At 38.9% G+C, this 21122-nt stretch overlaps 1 protein-coding gene across 1 annotated transcript in view; it reads right to left on the bottom strand.

The window, feature by feature from the left end:
• Positions 1-21122, bottom strand: part of LOC126485031 (synaptic vesicle glycoprotein 2B-like) — a 280668-nt gene that overhangs the window by 125980 nt on the left and 133566 nt on the right. The window contains exon 4 of the mRNA XM_050108635.1: positions 11130-11292. Coding sequence (XP_049964592.1) covers positions 11130-11292 — 163 coding nt within the window. The remainder of the gene's footprint in view (positions 1-11129; positions 11293-21122) is intronic.

The following is a 21122-nucleotide window of genomic DNA, read 5'->3' as shown; positions in this document are numbered from 1 at the left end:
TAGGTCATTGTTATATATGGTGAAGTTCAATAGAACGTCTTGGAAATTTTGTGAAATTGATCTGTTATCATTTGATGATGAAGAAACTGCAAAAACAAATGAAGCAGTTTCATCACCTTTGATTTTTGATGAGAACCCTGAAGCAGTAATTGGTGATACGTCCATTTCCGTTAGTGACTTAGGCCTAGATGACCCAGTTCCATGCATTCCAGTTACTGTAAATCACAATAACTCAGTGTGTAACAATATTGTTCATGTGCCTCTAGACATGACAGATGATTCAGATTCTGAGAAAGACTTAGGAGGACAGATTGTAAAAACACTCTACAAAGACTTAGAAATGAAAGGTTATGAAGTGTTCTTCGACAATTACTTCACCTCAGTTCCATTGATGGAATATTTAAAACAAAAGCAGATTCATGCCTGTGGAACTGTTGGGAAGAAAAGGAAACACCTGCCAAAGGATCTAAAAGATGACAAAGAACTACAAAGAGGAGATTCAGATTGGTGGGGTAACCCAAGAGGAATTCTCTGTCTCAAGTGGAAGGATAGGAAAGGGATATATTTCTTGAGCAATTTTCATGCACCGGGTGAAAAGTGTACTACAACCAGATGACAGAAGGATGGAACAGAGCTGTCAGTGAACTACCCATTGCTTGTCAAAGACTATAATGCCCATATGGGGTATGTAGACAAAAGTGATATGCTGAAAACTTGCATGACAACAGGAAGAGTAAGAGATGGTATTTACGTATCTTCTGGCACTCTTTGGATGTAGCAGTTCTCAACTCATATACACTACTGGCCATTAAAATTACTACGCCAGAAAGATGACACGCTACAGACATGAAATTTAACCAACAGGAAGAAGATGCTGTGATATGCAAATGATTAGCTTTCCAGAGCATTCACACAAGGATAGCGCCGGCAATGACACCTACAACGTGCTAACAATGAGGAAAGTTTCCAACCGATTTCTCATACACAAACAGCAGTTGAGCGGCGCTGCCTGGTGAAACATTGTTGTGATGCCTCGTGTCAGGAGGAGAAACGTGTACCATTACATTTCAGGCTTTGATAAAGGTCGGATTGTAGCCTATCGCAATTGCAGTTTATCTTATCACGACATTGCTGCTTGTGTTGGTTGAGATCCAATGACTGTTAGCGGAATATGGAATCGGTGCATTCATAGGAGAAAGTTGGGGATTGAAATTTGGTGGGAAGATTGTGCCGAAATGAAAGCTGCCTTTGTTTTAATTATGTACAGCCCAAACCCTGTATCACCTTAGGGACATTCCCATACAAAATGCACTGCTCTTCTTTGAACTTTCTCAATGTATTCCATTAATCCTATCTGGTAAGGATCCCCCACCACGCAGCAGTACTCCAGAGGAGGTTGAACAAGTGTAGTGTACGCAGTCTCTTTAACAGATCTATTACATTTTCTAAGTATTCTGCTAATAAAACACAGTCTTTGGTTTGCCTTTCCTGCAACATTTTCTATGTTTTCTTTCCAATTTAACAATATTATGAAAAGTCACAGTTTTTGTTGTGCCTATCTGTGATTCAGCATCTCCGCTATATGGTAAGTGGCAACTTTCCTTTTCATAATATTGTTACATTCCATCATGGATTTTCCAGTTTAAGTTGTTCATGATTGTAATGCCTAGGCATTAGTAGAATTTACAGCCTTTAGATTTGACTGATTTATGGTGTAACTGAAATTTAATGGATTCCTTTTAACATTTGTGTTGATGACCTTGTACTTTTCATTATTTAGAGTCAACTGGCAATTTTCACACCATGCAGATATCTTTTCTAAATCATTTTGCAATTTGTTATGATCTTCTGATGACTTTACTGGATGATAAATGACAGCATAATGTGCAAACAATCTACGATAGCTACTCAGATTGTCTCCTAAATCATTTATATAGATAAGGAACAACAGAGGACCTATAACACTACCTTGGGGAATCCCAGAAATCATTTGTTTTACTCAATGATTTTCCATCAGTTACTACAAACTGTGACCTCTCTGACAGGAAATCATGAATACAGTCACGTAACTGAGATGGTATTCCATAAGTATGCAATTTCGCTACAAGCTGCTTGTGTGGTACAGTGTCAAAAGCCTTCTGGAAATCTAGAAATACAGAACCAATTTGAAATCCATTGTCAATAGCACTCAACACAGGATATCTACTTCTAAGTTACTCATGTTGGCAGCTGTTCTTGACTCAAATTCTGGAATAATTACTTTATCTTCTTTGGTGAAGGAGTTTCAGAAGGCTGTGTTTAATAATTCTGCTGTGGCAGCATTGTCATTGACAGTATTTCCATTGATGTCATGTAGAGCTGAAACTGGGAGAACAGCAAGGAGGATTTAGGCTCTGGAGAAGCTGCCCAGAACAGATAACCACATTGAAATTGGTAATGAATTATTACAAAAGAATATAAAAATAACAAATTCATAGACTTCAAAAAAACTTATGATTGTATCCACAGGTCTTCAAATATGAAGATACTAAGGAATTCCACATTCCATCACGAATTAATAAAAATTATAACATTAACTAAATAAGGTTGAGAAGAGAAATATCCATGTCATAACAATTAAAATAGGGTTAAGAGGAACACAGTTTGATGAGGGAATGGTACAAGGAAAACCAAAAAAACGTAAGAATTGGAACCAAGAAAGGTCAAATAAACTTAAATAGCCTGGGATTCACAGATGATTTAGTGTTACTAGCTAATAACATTCAAGAAGCCAGAAATCAAATAACCAGGTTACAAAATACAGCACATGAAGTACACCTCCAGACACCATTTGAAAAGACTGAGGTTAATGGTAGTAGTAGTAGTAGTTGTTGTTGTTGTTGTAGTCTTCAGTCCAGAGACTGGTTTGATGCAGCTCTCCATGCTATCCTATCCTGTGCAAGCTTCTTCATCTCAAAGTGCCTACTGCAACCTACATCCTTCTGACCCTGCTTAATGTATTCATCTGTTGGTCTCCCTCTACGATTTTTACCCTCCCAGCTGCCCTCCAATACTCAATTAGTGATTTGCTGATGCCTCAGAATGTGTCCTACCAACTGATCCCTTCTCCTAGTCAAGTTGTGCCACAAATTTCTCTTCTCCACAATTCTATTCAGTATCTCCTCATTAGTTATGTGATCTATCCATCTAATCTTCAGCATTCTTCTGTAGTACCATATTTCAAAAGCTTCTATTCTCTTCTTGTCTAAACTATTTATCATCCATGTTTCACTTCCATACATGACTACTCTCCATACAAATACTTTCAGAAAAGACTTCCTGACACTTAAATCTATACTCGGTGTTAACAAATTTCTCTTCTTCAGAAATTCTTTCCCTGCCATTGCCAGTCTACATTTTATATCCTCTCTACTTCGACCATCATCATTTATTTTGCTCCCCAAATAGAAAAACTCATCTACTACTTTAAGGGTCTCATTTCCTAATCTAATTCCCTCAGTATCACCTGACTTAATTAGACTACATTCCATTATCCTCATTTTGCTTTTGTTGATTTTCATCTAATATCCTCCTAGTAAGACACTGTCAATTCCATTCAACTGCTCTTCCAGGTCCTTTGCTGCCTCTGACAGAATTACAATGTCATCAGCAAACCTCAAAGTTTTAATTTCTTCTCCATGGATTTTAACTCCTGCTTTTGTTTCCTTCACTGCTTGCTCAAAATACAGATTGAATAATCGGCGATAGGCTACAACCCTGTCTCACTCCCTTCCCAACCACTGCTACCATTTCATGCCCCTTGACAGTTATAACTGCCATCTGGTTTCTGTACAAGTTGTAAATAGCCTTTTGTTCCCTGTATTTGACACCTGCCACCTTCAGGATTTGAAAGAGAATATTCCAGTCAACATTGTCAAAAGCTTTCTCTAAGTCTACAAATGCTAGAAATGTAGGTTTGTCTTTCCTTAATTTATCTTCTAAGATAAGTCGTAGGATCAGTATTGCCTCACCTGCGTTCCAACATTTTTACGGACTCCTAACTGATCTTCCCCAAGTCGGCTCCTACCGGTTCTTCCATTCATCTGTAAAGAATTCGTGTTAGTATTTTGCAGCTGTGACTTATCAAACTGACAGTTAGGTAATTTTCACACCTGTCAACACCTGATTTCTTTGGGATTGGAATTATTATATTCTTCTTGAAGTCTGAAGGTATTTCACCTGTCTGATACATCTTGCTCACCAGATAGTAGAGTTTTGTCAGGGTTGGCTCTCCAAAGGCTCAGTAGTTCTAATGGAACGCTGTCTACTCCCGGGGCCTTGTTTCGACTTAGGTCTTTCAATGCTCTGTCAAACTTGTCATGCAGTATCATATCTCCCATTTCATCTTCATCTACATCCTCCTCCATTTCCATAATATTGCCCTTCAGTACATTTCCCTTTATAGACCCTCTATGTACTCCATACACCTTTCTGCTTTCCCTTCTTTGCTTAGAACTGGTTTTCCATCTGAGCACTTGATATTCACACAAGTCATTCTCTTTTCTCGAAAGGTCTCTTTAATTTTCCTATAGGCAGTATCTATCTTACCCCTAGTGATACGTATCTCTACATCCATACATTTGTCTCTAGCCACCCCTACTTAGCCATTTTGCACTTCCTGTCGATCTCATTTTTGAGACATTTGCATTCCTTTTTCCCTGCTTCATTTATTGCATTTTTATATTTTCGCCTTTCGTCAATTAAATTCAGTATCTCTTCTGTTATCCAAGGATTTCTACTAGCCCTTGTCTTTTCACCTACTTGATCCTCTGCTGCGTTCGCTATTTCTCCCTCTTTCATTCCTTACCCCCATTCCATATTCACCTACTAATTTTCCTTCTCTTCCTTTTCCTACTATCGAATTCCAGTCCCCCATGACTATTACATTTTCGTCTCCCCTCACTATCTGAATGATTTCTTTTATCTCACCATACATTTCTTCAATCTTTTCATCATTTGTGGAACTAGTTGGCACATGAACTTGTACTACTGTAGTAGGGGTGGGCTTTGTGTCTATTTTGACTACAATAATGCATTCAATAAGCTGTTTGTAATAGCTTATCCACATTCCTATTTTTTTATTCATTATTGAACCTACTCCTGCATTACGCGTATTTCATTTTGTATTTATAACCCTGTATTCACCTGACCAGAAGTCTTGTTCTTCCTGCCACCAATCTTCACTAATTCCCACTTTATCTAACTTCAACCTATCCATTTCCCTTTAGTTTTGTTTCTCCTAATATGTAATGGTAGTAGATCCAATAGTAATCAACCACGTAACAGTAAATAATGGGAAAGCACTTTGAATACCTAGGAGAAATCCTAATATATAAATTGGATGAGTATCAAGAAATTATAAAAGCTCCCAAATTAAAATAGTCTATGTGCAATAAAAATGTCTATCAATCAAACCTAATTTAAAACATTGAGGTGACATATGCAAGTGGAACTATTTTCAAAATCACTCAGGAAAATGGATCAACACACCCCTAAAAGTAGAGAGGAGAATAGATGGACCATGCATAATTCAGAAAATCAGAAAGATGGATAATTGCGAATAGCATCAAATGAAGCAGTGAATAGCGAAGCGGAGCCCAATACAGATACTTTACAGAAGATAGGATCTATTTTTTTGGCCACATTATGAGTACACCAGAAACTAGATTACCAAGAAAAATTATGAAGAAACTTTGGAACATGAATCAACAATTAGGTTGGATAAAGGAAATCACAGAGGGTTTGAAAGAGCTACAATGAACCCTGGATGATCTGAAAACAAAAAGTTTAAGGAAACTGAAAAACATAAAAAGATTTAAACTAAAAATAGAGAAACAACATACAATGAAAAGGGTATTTACAGATGATGAATGACAAGAAAGATCAGGATGAATGAAAAGTACTGGGCAATCTGAAAAGGAAACCTACTGGAGAAGGTGACCAGGAAATGACTGTCTGAGGTGGCCCAATGACTCTGTAAATGCAGAAGAAGAAGTTAATCACATAAAGTTATTGATCATAATGCTTTTACTAAATTTTGTAATTTTATGTAAAAACTTGTGCAAAATAAATTTAAATGACTTCTTAAGCACCTATGTAAATGTTTAAACTCTTTGCTTACAATATGCTTAGTATCTCTGGTTTCCTGCCTTGCACTTGGCAGGAAGAGATATTTTATTAGTGATTCATGTGGTTTCAGAGAGAGATATGTACTTTTGGAAGAGCTGATTTATCTTGCCTCTTTACAATGAAAAAATGAAGACAAAAATTTATGGAAACTCATACCACTTATGGGCAGAAGCTAAGGTGATAATCCAAATTAAACTTTGCAAATAATTTCCTCAAACTGATAAAGCCTATGCCAACAATAATTCCTTGAAGAAGACAACAAAGCCAAAATAAAACAGCTAAGTACCAGATCATATAGTTTTTCAATGTGGTTATGACTACTTCCAATTTTGCACAAAATCACAAATATCTGTAAAATTGATACATCACTGGAAATATAATCCCTGTTGTATGAGCATGTCACACAGGGGTGTGTTAATTGGGATCTGGAATGGTATGAACAAATTACAAAACATTGAATTACATTTTTCACATAGGCTAAAGGAGAGAATTAAGATAAACATGTAAAATGCAATGAAGTGTCAAAAATTTAACGAAGTGGAAACTGAACTGGAAATCAATTGCAACCTGCGAACACAACCACAAAGGCAGCCCTGATATGCCAAGGCATACTGAATGTCCCATGGGTCCTGCCCACCATCTGCTTAGCATACAACGCTGACCTATGGGTTTCTCTGAGAGAGGTGGTCTAAAGTGAGCTGCATGTCTTGCCTGCATACTTTGCTCAGTCTATGGATGACACTAAACTGGAAGAATTACCTACACTAGTTCCTCATGTTTAGCAACATATATGGAACATGCACATCCTACCCGCTTCAACTCATTCAATCACAAAAGTGTTTATACACAGGGACCTTGCCTCCTGCAACATTGTCATGTTGTGAGATGAAACTGTACGAGCAGCTCTGCAGCCCTCTTATTCTTGGGACACTCAAACACAAATCCTGACATTCAGTGTTCTAGTGTTTGGCAGACCTTCGATTGTTTCACTCACTTGACTTAAATCTGCTTGGGTGCTCCAGGATAACTCCACCTCAACACAGCTGGACACTGATACACCAGTCAATGAGAACGATGACCAACATGGATCATCTATACCATGATATGGCCATGTCTGACACTCTCCACAGCATCTGGGGCAGTACCAAAAGTATAGCATCATCACATCATACAGTGCCACAAGAGATGGTCCAGCGTGCCCCGCACAAGGCATGACAGATCACACACACCTGCATTTGGTGATGTCCACTGACCAGCACAGTTCCTCTACACCTACATCTACATTTCATAAGTAATCTCATGATGTGTGGTGTAGGGTACTTAATGTTCCCCTGATGTTCCTGCTTTTCTTTTTAATTTACGAATATTGTTCATGAAGGCCAAACGCTGATAGGGCTCTGCATGAGCTTGGATTTCTCTGATTTTACAATGGTCATTTCATGTGAAATACTGTGTGCAAGCATAAATAACATGCTACTTGACTGTTCCTGGGCCACATCGTCTACAAATTTTAACAGTAAACCTCTCAGCAATGCACAGTACCTCTCTTGCTGTGTCTGCCACAGGAAATTCACACAATGTTCTCATGCTCACTAAATGATATATATATATATATTACCAAATGAAAGTGCTGGCAGGTCGACAGACACACAAACAAACACAAACATACACACACAATTCAAGCTTTCGCAACAAACTGTTGCCTCATCAGGAAAAAGGGAAGGAGAGGGAAAGACGAAAGGAAGTGGGTTTTAAGGGAGAGGGTAAGGAGTCATTTCAATCCCGGGAGCGGAAAGACTTACCTTAGGGGGAAAAAAGGATGGGTATACACTCGCACACACACACATATCTCCATCCACACATATACAGACACAAGCAGACATATTTAAAGACAAAGAGTTTGGGCAGAGATGTCAGTTGAGGCGGAAGTGCAGAGGCAAAGATGATGTTGAATGACAGGTGAGGTATGAGTGGCGGCAACTTGAAATTAGCGGAGATTGAGGCCTCGTGGGTAACAGGAAGAGAGGATATATTGAAGAGCAAGTTCCCATCTCCATTACGACAGCTGCCACCCATTCCACATCAAACGGTCCCTTCCCTACAGCCTAGGTCTTCGTGGCAAACGAATCTGCTCCAGTCCGGAATCCCTGAAGCATTACACCAACAACCTGACAACAGCTTCCGCATCCCGCAACTACCCTCCCGACCTGGTACAGAAGCAAATAACCAGAGCCACTTCCTCATCCTCTCAAACCCAGAACCTCCCACAGAAGAACCACAAAAGTGCCCCACTTGTGACAGGATACTTTCCGGGACTGGATCAGATTCTGAATGTGGCTCTCCAGCAGGGATACGACTTCCTCAAATCCTGCCCTGAAATGAGATCCATCCTTCATGAAATCCTCCCACTCCACCAAGAGTGTCTTTCTGCCGTCCACCTAACCTTCGTATCCTCTTACTTCATCCCTATGAAATCCCCAAACCACCTTCCCTACCCTCTGGCTCCTACCCTTGTAACCACCCCCAGTGTAAAACCTGTCCCATGCACTCTCCCACCACCACCTACTCCAGTCCTGTAACCCGGAAGGTGTACACGATCAAAGGCAGAGCCACGTGTGAAAGCACCCACGTGATTTACCAACTGACCTGCCTACACTGTGAAGCTTTCTATGTGGGAATGACCAGCAACAAACTGTCCATTCACATGAATGGACACAGGCAGACAGTGTTTGTTGGTTAGAACTACTTGAACCTAACTAACCTAAGGACATCACTCACATCCATGCCCGAGGCAGGAAGAGAAGAAGCATGTTCCACAACTAATCCAAGTTTTTACAGGGCCACATCCAGAATGTGTTGTGCAATGCATGCCTTCAATGGAGCTAATTTTGCAATCAGAACACTGAACACAACATCTTTTAGATAGCCCCAAAGCCAGAAGTCACATGGATTAAGTTCAGGTGATTGGAATGGGCAGGCTGTAGGGAAATGGTCTCTGATAATTCTATCATTTCCAAAATGGCACTTCAGCAGCTGCTTAACTGGATTTGCAATGTGTGGAGGTGTGCCATCTTGCATAAAAATGATCCCATCCACACGTCCACACTGTTGGAGAGTTGGAAATGTGGTTCCACAAAAGACACTCATAGCGCTTACCAATGACGGTACAGGTAACAGGACCGGAAGTACCTGTCTCTTCAAAAAAATAGGGCCCTATGATAAATGATAGCATAAACCAGCACCATGCAGTGGCCTTTCCGGGATGAAGTGGTACTGGTTGATTTGTGTGTGGATTTTCCATTGCCCATATTCGACAATTCAGTGTACTGTCCACAAATCTTCCATGGCCAATAATTGTCCACTTCCATGTGAGCAAGAAATTCTAAAGCAAAAGTCTCTCTTGCTGGCAGGTCAACAGGAAGCAACTCATGCACATGGGCGATTTTGAAAGGGTAGCAAAGAAGGATGTTTCGTAGGATATTACGCACTGTGCTCATGGGTATGTCCAATGTTCGAGCAATTCTTCATGCACTACACATTTGCACACCACCACTCATCTCCCCTTGCATTGCTGTGGCCACTGTTTCCACTGATGTCAAATCAATTTGTTTCCTCCCTCTACCAGGTTGCACACCAAAAAAATCTGTATTTTGTAAGTTCCGAATCATTGTCTCCAGATCCATAGCAGTCATTGGACCAATGCCTTTTCTCAAACCCTTCAGTGTCTGGAACTTCTGCACATTTGCACACCTCCAATTGTCTCCCCCTGCATTGCTGTGGCCACTGTTTCCACTGATGTCGAATCAATTTGTTTCCTCCCTCTACTAGGTTGCACACCAAAAGAATCTGTCTTTTCTAAATTCTGAATCATTTTCTCCAGATCCATAGCAGTCATTGGACCGATGCCTTTTCTCAAACCCTTCAGTGTCTGGAACTTCTGCACATTTGCACACCACCACTCATCTCGCCCTGCATTGTTGTGGCCACTGTTTCCACTGATGTCGAATCAATTTGTTTCCTCCCTCTACCAGGTTGCACACCAAAAGAATCTGTCTTTTCTAAGTTCCAAATCATTTTCTCCAGATTCATAGCAGTCATTGGACCAATGCCTTGTCTCAAACCCTTCAGTGTCTGGAACTTCTGCAGAGCGATGCGCGCACATCATCGTTCTTGTAATACAACTTTACAAGCAGAGCGTGATCCTGCATGAAGACAGTCATAGCAAATGTCACAGATGTGAAAGGAGGAAAAACCATGTACCCGGCATGTTTATACCAACTTCAATGGGTCGTGCGCATGACAGGTGTTTTCATTTTCATATTCTGACACATACAGTGCCATCCATTGATCAATTTTCAACCTATTGTTTTTCTTCTACCATATGTTTTCCCCCCCTCTCTGATAATATTCCGTTGCAATTTGCCATCATTCTGAGCAGTGGAAGTTTAACTTTCATTATAATCGCCCTGTATATCTAATGGATCTGCTTGCAATGGCCCAGTTTTTGTCCTTGTATCTTCAACTACTTTAGGAAGATTTCATTGCATTATTTGCCAATGATATGCATCTAACATCATCTGTCTTCCAGGTACTGTCATCCTTTTCTACTGCGAATTTTGACATCATATTATCATATTCATGAGGGTATAGATTTGGGTATTTTCTATGTGTGTGACACACACACACACACACACACACACACACACACACACACACACACACAGAGAGAGAGAGAGAGAGAGAGAGAGAGAGAGAGAGAGAGAGAGAGAGAGAGTACATAACAAGAAAAAGACTAACAGGCTTCTCTCAAGACTGTGACAAGAGTCTTCTACTGCTAGCTGGTTAATACTTTCTTCTATCCTGCTTGCAAATGTATTCTACTTTACTTACATGCACTTATAGATAAAAGGATCTATTACATCTGTGCGTCATATCACATAGCTACAAGTAGATCTACTTACATTGCACCACTCAAGAATTTTATGGCAACCAAAAAAGCAAAGCTCTGGGTGAAACTGCCAATAAAATTCAAAGCTCCATCCAGAAAATAAGCAATGACCAGCAGTTTTCTTCTTCCAAGCATGTCTGACAAGAAGCCCCACAGAAATGATGTGGCCACCATTCCTATGAGAGTGAAATATAAAAAGTATTTAATAGTGGAATTATTATAATTATTAACTCATTAAAATTTAATGAAGATTTCATGCTTCTGTGACAATATACACTTTGAATTTAATTTTATCTTTCATTACACCCAGTTTAAGCCTTTTCCTGAAACACTGCCATGTATCAGGCCAGCAATTTAAGACCTCTCAGTAACCTGTCCCAATCGCTTTCTCTTTTACCTGGAAAGAAAACATCCCCAAAGGACTTATGCAGTGTAGAACAATTATTTTATGGGAATGGTCTAACTTCTTGCTTGTCATCCATTCCTCCACATTCAACTTATATTTAACACCAGTATCAGCCTGCAACTGCTTTATACATGTTACCTAATCTCTCTATTTAGCTCCAGATTTCCAATGAGTTCCATTCACTTGTCTTTACCACAGAAGCAACACTGTTGCATTGCCCAAAATTTTTCTGGACAAATCTTACTGCCTTTCTTTGTATGTCTTCCAGGTCTGTAATCAAATTTGGTGGCATGCATCCCATAGAAAACCGCAGCAATTCAGATGATGCCCTAACAAGAAATAGCATCTTTCTTGGCTCAGTTTCTTTGAACAGCCCTTCAAGACTTTCATCACCTGGAAGAGGAATTTGTTTGCTTGCAAAAGACCCCTCTCTTGCTATTAAATGTTAGATCTATAAAAACCTTAAGTTAGCTCACACAAAAAGGATCTCTCCCTCTAACTTATACCCAAATGTTGTCTTGGATTTTCTGGAGCAGAAACTGACCACAGCACACTGACACTAATTCAATTGTTGCAAAGTTATCCTGATGAGCCTGATAGCCCCACAACTAGTGGTGAGTAATACCGCTTTCTGTCTTGATGACAGCAGCAACACATTATGGCAACTGCTGAAGGTACAGCTTACCTGTAAGAAGCCATACACAAATAAATCCATACCCCTGGTTGGAGAGGAGGTTTCTGTATCATTTACTGATGTGAGAGAACATCAGATGAAACAGGGGCCCCTTTTGTTCCATGCAAGCATTCCCACACAAGAATACCTCCTTGACCCACTTGAATGGTGTCTTACTGCCAAAGAGGGTGCAACACTTTAATGTCCACCACACTTGTGCACTGCTAACAACATAAAACTCGTCTACTCAGGTGAGTGCAATGGGGGATGTTTCTGTGGCCGTGCTAAATTTAAATATGTGCCCTGTAATGTGTGGGGTACATGTGCAGAGAAATTGCTTCTCTGTGCGTAGCAAGGAGATCATTCTTGATAGTATGGTTGCTCACTAATCAGTACAAACTTTTTTCTCCCACCTACTAGTTCCAGAGGCTAGGGCAGTTTTTTGTACAGACAGCCATAACTTAAAAGCAATCAAATGAGAGATATATCTATGAAGAAACCTGATGACATTGGGTATCTAAAGAGGGAGAGCAGTTTTTCAATAATTGCTGAAACAACAGCTTGGATGATTGACTGAGCTGGCCTTATAATATTAGCTAAAACAGCCTTGCTATGTTGGTACTACAAAACAAGGAGAAGCTAAAGCTGTTATATTTCTTGAGAAAATACAGCTCTGCTGAATGGTTTAACAATGATGGCATTCCTTTTGGTAAAACATTCTGGAATTAAAGTGGTCCTCTCTCTATCAGACCTTTGGACCAGAAAAACTATGGAGGATGTTAGCATCAGGAAAAACAAATCTGACATGCTGTGGGTGGAAGTGTGGATTGTTGGATTCTTTAATTGGATACATAGAACAGCAAACTTAAAAAGAACAATGAATAGGTAGAATTTATATATAATGAGAAGCAGTATGGTGGTTGGAAGAACAGGATTTCTGGTCAGGAAAATACATGGTTATTAACAAAACTCATACAGGAGTATCATAGGACTAGGTCTAACATGCATAAGAAAATAAGAATAACATAACATCACAGTTAAGATGGACACAATGCCAACACTCACCACAGTAGTACAACTTTATCTGCCTACTAACTCCACAGATGATGATTTTCAAGGTGCAAAACACTTCCAGGATCAGATCTGGCCAGTAATCAAAATTTATTGTTTATGCACTATATATTAAAAATGAAGATATTGCAGAAAGGCAGAAAGTAAAGAGGCAAGAATGCGATCAACTGAAAGACTCTCTGGCTGCTCAGAGTTTCAAAGACAGCATTATGGAAAAAAAGTGACTGAAACAGGGGAAAAGAATACAACTGAAGACAAATCAGTAGCTTTGAGAGATGAAATAGTGAAGACTAAAAAAAAAACCAAGGCTCAGTAGAAATCCTTGTATAAGGCACAAGAAATTGAATTTCAGGAAGCGAAATCTTTGATTGCTCATGACAGATGGGCTCCACATGTCCTGGGGTCTGGGTGACATGCACTTTCTTTTTAACCTTCCTCAGCATATACCTCTCTCCTCCTTGAGGAAGAAACTAACTGTTCAAAAAGCTAGGATAGTGTAGCACACTTTTATATCTGTCTATCAGCAGTACTAAATATCTTTCATAAAGTAAGCAGTGATCAGCAATTCTGTTGCGTAATTTCATAGCTTTTGTGAGTGAATTTTACTTTTGAGATATTGAATTTAACTGGCAAAAGGAGAAAACATGAAATGCAACAAATGAAGCAATCATAATGGACCTGGTCAATTGCCAGAGTGGACTGTGGGGAGTGGAGAAAGCAAGTCCAGCCCCCATATAAACTGCCATGGGGTGAGGAACCATGCAGGAGAAACAAGCCATGCCTGGCTCCTGCAGTGCAGGCACGTTAACCTGTGCTTCATTATTCTATAAAAGCAAAGTTGTACACAGAGGTAAAAATCATTTAAACTCTCTATGCAGCTATTTGTATGTACTGTAAATGTTCATTGCACATTTCTTACATCTTCAGAAATGCCATTTTGAACTATTTTTGATGGTTTGAAAATGGGTCTCTGCCCAAAACTAGTCATCGAGTGAATAAAAAGTAAAAATTTGCAGCTTTGGACTGTTTTTCATTTTACTGGTTAATAGAAGTTGCTGACCCAAGCTACTCCAGCATATCGGAAGTTTTTAAACTTAAATTCTTGTCATAACTGAAACAGAATTTGCCTTATGTATTGACAGGTTTAATAAGTCCTGTCAACAGTGCAATCATTAGACACAGATTTAATAAAGATTGTAACTGCAACAACTTTATACATATATCACAATGAAAGGAGACACAAAATAGAATGAAGTACAGCACAGTAATACTGCACACGAGAATGGCTACCTCACATAGTACTGTGAGTTAGGTAATGTTGGCTGCAGCCAAAAGAACATGATTACTAGTCAAAGCCTTTAAACTTCCACCAATCGAGGAACTGATCAGTGAGCTTACAGTTAACACATTGTACACATGTTTAAAAAATGAGATGGTCAAAAAGTGCACAATGGTATAGCTAGAAAGGGTAGAGGAAAATGCAAAGTTGCTGAAGCATGCATGACTGTGAGAAAAATAGAAGTCATTTAATGGAAAATTAAATAAATCTTTAGGGAAAAGAGAAGCAGCTGTATGAACATCAGAGAGCTCAGACAGGAAACCGGGAATAAGGAAAGAAAGAAAGACAGAAAGGTGGAAGAACATATAGAAGGGCTATACAAAGGAAACAAATTTAAAGATAATATTATGAAATGGAGAGAGGAAGTCAATGAAAATGAGATGGGAGATATGACACTGTGAGAAGCACTGAAAATCTTAAGTTGAAACAAGGCCCCTGAGTAGATGCCATTCGTTCGGAAATATTGAGATCCTTTGGAAGAAGATACCATCACAGAACTATTCCATCTGGCATACTAGATATATGAGACGTGTGAAACATCCTCAGGACCCCAAGAATGATGTAATAATTCATATTCCAAAAAAGGCAAGTGCTGACAGATGTGAAAACTACCACACCATCAGTTTAATAAGTCATGCCTGCAAAATAATGTCACAGGTTATTTACAGACTAATGGAAAGACTGTTAGATTGCTTACATTGTAATTCTGTCAGAGATAATAAAAGACCTGGAAGATAAGCTGAATGGAATGGAGAGTGTCTTAAAAAATGAATGTCAACAAAAGGAAAAGAGAGTATTGGAATGTAGTTGAAACAAATCTGGTGATACTGAGGGAATTAGCTTAGGAAAAGATGTACTAGAAGTAGTAGAAGAGTTTTGTTGTTTGAGCAGCAAAATAATTAACAACAGGCAACAGCTGAAGTAGAGAGACTGGCAATAGTAAGAAAAGTGATTCTGAAAAAGGGTTTTTTATACAAAACTGAACCTAAATTTATGCATTAATATTTTATGGTATGTTCAGAGTGTAGCTTTCTATGGAAGTGAAATGTGGACAATACATAGCTCAGACAAGAAGAGAATAGAAGCTTTTTTGTGAATTGTGTTTTATTCATCTCATGACATACATTTACAATCCATTTGGTTTGCGTACAGGAGACATGTCAAAAATTTATAATACAGGTACAATGATTTTTACATTAATAAATAACAGCACTACACTAAATAATAACACTATAAGGATATTTCTTGGAATAAGTAACACACTGTATACAGCTCAAATTTTGCAGTTTCCACTGCTGTGCAGGGAGTCCCTGGACCATCTCTGGTCATTGGGGCTGAGTTTGAAGTGGGACTCATTAGTGAAGACACTTCTACTCCAGTCTGTGAGATTCCAGGCCAAATGTGGCTGACACCACTACAAGTGGGCTTCTCAGGGTACAAAGTTCAATGGTAGTCAGCACAAGGGGTACTGTGAGCTCATTCCTCTTTCTGTGAGTCACCTATAAGTGGTCCTTGTGATCTCTGAAGCACCAGTTGCACATCAGATCACTGATAATGATGAATCTGGAGCTCTGAGTGCATATCTGATGACTGCTTAGTTCTCACTTTCAGTTGTCTCTTTAGGTTAATTGCTTCCTTCTTGTCAATGTATTCAGCCATGATTCACCCATTTCTGCCAACATTGTTGAATAGTGGCACCACTCCTGTTCAAATGTTGAGTGATTCTCCGATTGCTCTAACCAGCTTCTTTGAAACCTACTAAATGTCATCTCTCAAATGCTGACATCTGTGTATGTTGTGACTCATCTGTCGGTGAGGCATAGTTGCTGTCCAACTGAGTACATGGAATGAAATTTGCAAAGACTTTATGCCCTGGTATTGACATGTTCCCTGTTTGCCATCCTTACCAGATGCATGGTGAAATTGCTCTGCAGCATGAATTCATCCACTGAGTAATAACACTTCAGTATCAATACCTCATATAGTTTTCTTTTAAGTGAACCTAAATTCATCTGCATCAACTTGTTCCCATTCAATTTATTACAAATTTTCATTCCCATGTATTGAGGTCCCTGGGCATACGATCTGACACGGTAGGTGGGGAGCATAAAATTTTCTTTGTTTCTAGTATCTTGTGAATGGACAAAATGGTTTCCCTCAAATAATTCATGTCTGGTGTACAAAAATATAATAATCTCATATATGTATAAGGATGGCAGAGTTAATATTTTAAGTTTTCTATACTATATCGGCATGGCTTCCATGAAGATAAAAACACAGGAACAGCAGTAATGTGCTACACTGAACAAATAATCAAAATCTAAACAGCAAAATAAATTTAGTATCAGATGCAAAATAGTGGAAATAGGAGCACCACATGGCAGAAATCTAGGCCCCATATTATTTCTTGTCTGTATAAATGACACTCACAGTACCAGATGGTGCAACCAATGTCATGCTATTTGCAGACGATACTAGTGTGAAGATAAGTGCACCAAAGCAATTGCAGTATACAATTACTGATCAAGTCCTGAAGTATGTCCACTTTTGGTTCAATGCAAACAGATTAGACTTAAATGTAAATAAACTAAATTACAATATTATTAGAAGGAAAGTTGCCACCCACCATATAGCAGAGATACTGAGTCACAGATAGGCACAACAAAAAGACTCTTATATTCCATCCTGGATGTTCCATTGTTTAAACTAAATTACATGCAGTTTGGGAAAATTGGTAATAATGTAAAGCTAGATCTGGTTTTGGGTGGCAATGCGATAGACAGATTAACATCTACAAAACTGCTGGAGACTGATGTTGATGAAAACTTAAATTTTATCGATCATGTAATAAAACTTGCACAGAACCTCAGTTAGGCCTGATCTGCTCTTAGAATCATTGTAAATGTTCATATTTCAGAGGACACCACGAGACATGCAAAAACGTGTTTTATATCAGGACCTACCTTGCAGATTTTCAGACAGATATTGACTTTCATAGCTACGATACCCAAAATACCACAGCACTCCATTCTCAGCAAACAAAAAGAACCAACACACAAAGGCATGTAAGCCATATTGGTATGAAACAGACTGGCAGTGTACATCAGAAATTTAAAACAGAATTTTAAAAATATCTACTTGAACATTTTTTACTCAGTAAGTGTCTATGTTTTCCAATAACATTTTCCTAAAAAATTTTATATTAAGGCAAAGCTGAATATAACATCTTTTGCCCTTAAATTTTTTCATTATGCACTCTTAGACAACAAAAATTTTGCGCCATGAAGGAGTTATGCAAACTGGTCACAATGCCCTTTGTGGCAAGCCAACCAGGGCTTATATTGCAGCAAGCTTTCCAAAGAAAATGCAGAACTGTAAACTTTGGTGACCAATGGATGAGAATGTGATGCTGCAGAGCAATTTCACCATGCATCTGGCAAGGATGGCAAACAGGGAACATGTCAATACCAGGGCATAAAGTCTTTGCAAATTTCATTCCATGTACTCAGTTAGACAGTAACTATGCCTCACCGACAGATGAGTCACAACATACACAGATGTCAGCATTTGAGAAATGACATTTAGTAGGTTTCAAAGAAGCTGGTTAGAGCAATCGGAGAATCACTCAACATTTGAACAGGAGTGGTGCCACTATTCAACAATGTTGGCAGAAATGGGTGAATCATGGCTGAATACATTGACAAGAAGGAAGCAATTAACCTAAAGAGACAACTGAAAGTGAGAACTAAGCAGTCATCAGATATGCACTCAGAGCTCCAGATCCATCATTATCAGTGATCTGATGTGCAACTGGTGCTTCAGAGATCACAAGGACCACTTATAGGTGACTCACAGAAAGAGGAATGAGCTCACAGTACCCCTTGTGCTGACTACCATTGAACTTTGTACCCTGAGAAGCCCACTTGTAGTGGTGTTGGCCACATTTGGCCTGGAATCTCACAGACTGGAGTAGAAGTGTCTTCACTAATGAGTCCCACTTCAAACTCAGCCCCAATGACCAGAGATGGTCCAGGGACTCCCTGCACAGCAGTGGAAACTGACTGTCGCCTGCCATATGGCAGGACAACCAGGAGTGATGCCTATGGTGCCATTTCATTTCATAGCAGGACCTCTTTGGTTGTCATCTGCAGCACCCCTACAGCATTGCTGTATATGGATGATATTCTACACCATTTTGTTGCCATTTTGGCAAGCCAGCCTGGGCTTATATTTCAGCAAGACGCCCACTCTCACATTGAGAGAGTTTCTATTGCTTGTCTTCATGCTTGCTAAACCCTACCTTGACCAGCATGGTCACCAGATCTCTCTTCACATAAGAACATTTGGAGCATTATGAGCTGGGGCCTCCAACTATCTCAGGATTTTGATAGTCTGATATGCCAACTGAACAAAATTTGACACGATATGATTCAGGAGACATCTAACACTCTATCAATCAGTATCAAGCCAAATAAATGCTCTCATAAGGGCCATAGGTAGACCAACATGTTATTGACTAGCTCAGATTGTGAAGCTTTCTCTTGAATAAATCATCCACAATTTTTATGAAACTATAATCATTTGTTTATCTGTACATGTAGACTACATCTACTGATTTCCTTCCCATTCGGGTAATTCATTTGTTGTGTGTCTTTTTTTCCTCTTAGAGTATATTTTCATATTTAAATATCCAATAAACAGCTGTTGTCTAATGTAAAATCTTTACTGATTCATTGTAGTGTACACACAGACTTGCTTTTTAGGTAGGTCAAAAGTAAAGGCCTATGAAAAACAGACTATGAGTTTATAATAACACACTTCTACATATTACTACATATTATATGACTTTGCAATGTCTTGTTTGCACTATTTTATGTATATGTTTGTATGTCTAGTTTCCTAGAAATGATTTCCCATACATATACAGGTACATTTGAGTAACATCTATACAATATTTGTTGTCTACAGATCGATAAATAAAATTAATATGGTGCTAGGGCAGAATGCTGAAGATTAGATGGGTAGATTGGATAACTGATAAAGAGATGCTGAAGTGAATTGGGAAGAAAAGAAATTTATGGCACAGCTTGACTAAAAGAAGGGATTAGATGATAGGACACATACTGAGACATCAAGGGAACATCAAATTTTGGGAAGTGAAGGTGAGAGGAGGGTGAAGTGTGGACTGTGGCCAACACACTTTCAAATGGATGTAAGGTTCAGAAGCTATGCAGTGATGACTAGTCTTGCACAACATATCCTAACATGGGGAGCTGTGTAAAATTAGTCTTTAGACTGAAAACAATGACAACAAAATCCAGAAGAAATAATTTTAGTCTATATTTAAAACTAACTTTGCAACCCGTCAATCATTTTATGTTTTTATAACATGAAAAGAATCAATTACTGACAATATAACATAAATGGATAGATAAAAGAGCTGCTTACCAAGCAGCAGCAGGAGAACACACACACATAAAAAGGTATAAGTTTTATGAGCTTTTGGACCAGTGGCTCCTTCTTCTGGCAGAAGAGTTGAAGGGAAAGGAAGAGGGGTAAAGGAACAGGATTGGAGAAGTTTGGGAAGAGGAGTGCAGTTCAGGAAAGTCACCCACAACCTGAATCAGGGTAGACTTACTGTCTCGTAAGTCTCCTCTGACCCAGGGTTCTGGGTAACTTTTCTGAACCGTACCCCTTTTCCTAAACCTCTTGAATCCTTTTCCTTCACCCCTCTTCCTTCCCCTTCAACTCTTCTGCCAGAAGAAGAAGTCACTGCCTCCAAAAGTTAAACTTTTGTGTGTGTGTGTGTGTGTGTGTGTGTGTGTGTGTGTGTGTGTGTGTTCTTTCTCCTGCTACTGCTTGATGAGGAGACCTTTTTTTCCCATTATTTTATGTGTTTAGGCAAATGATTGAATATTCTTGTGGTTATTTACTGAACTCTTTTCTGAGCCACAGATAGCTTTAATCATGAGTAATACGTCTTTTTAACTATACTACTCTTCTGAAACTGTAATAGAGTATTTACATAAATTTGTTAGCAAATTTACAGTGTGTGAAGGAGTGGCTAAAATGCATAACCCTCAGAAGAGGCATCTACAAGATGACTGCAAGATAGCATTACATATTACTCACAGTGCATGCTTTTGCGTAATAACTATTTTACAATGCTGGACAATTGATAGCTTTTCTCAGAGCCAGCTATGGTATCCTGTATCTAGATTTTATATCAGTTACTTGGTTTGACATAATTTAAGTGGGCTAAAATTTCAGTCTTATCATATGCTCACCATTTATGCATCTTAACAAATGAAACCCCTCTCACTGGGACTTAATATTACTGGACAGGTATTTAGGGTCCTTAAATGGGAAGTCCTCATCACTAATCCATATGTTAGCACAGTAATAATTAATCATGCAGAGCACATGAATGTGATTTCTGTATGTTTTTCTGTATAATGTTAGATTGTAATCCTCAACTTCATATGTAACATTTGACAGTCTGTGTACGAATTAATAC

This window comes from Schistocerca serialis, chromosome 6 (genome assembly GCF_023864345.2).
Source record: "Schistocerca serialis cubense isolate TAMUIC-IGC-003099 chromosome 6, iqSchSeri2.2, whole genome shotgun sequence".
Lineage (NCBI taxonomy): Eukaryota > Metazoa > Arthropoda > Insecta > Orthoptera > Acrididae > Schistocerca > Schistocerca serialis.
The sequence above is the reverse complement of the archived record's forward strand: the minus strand, read 5'-3'. Positions and strand labels throughout refer to the sequence as shown.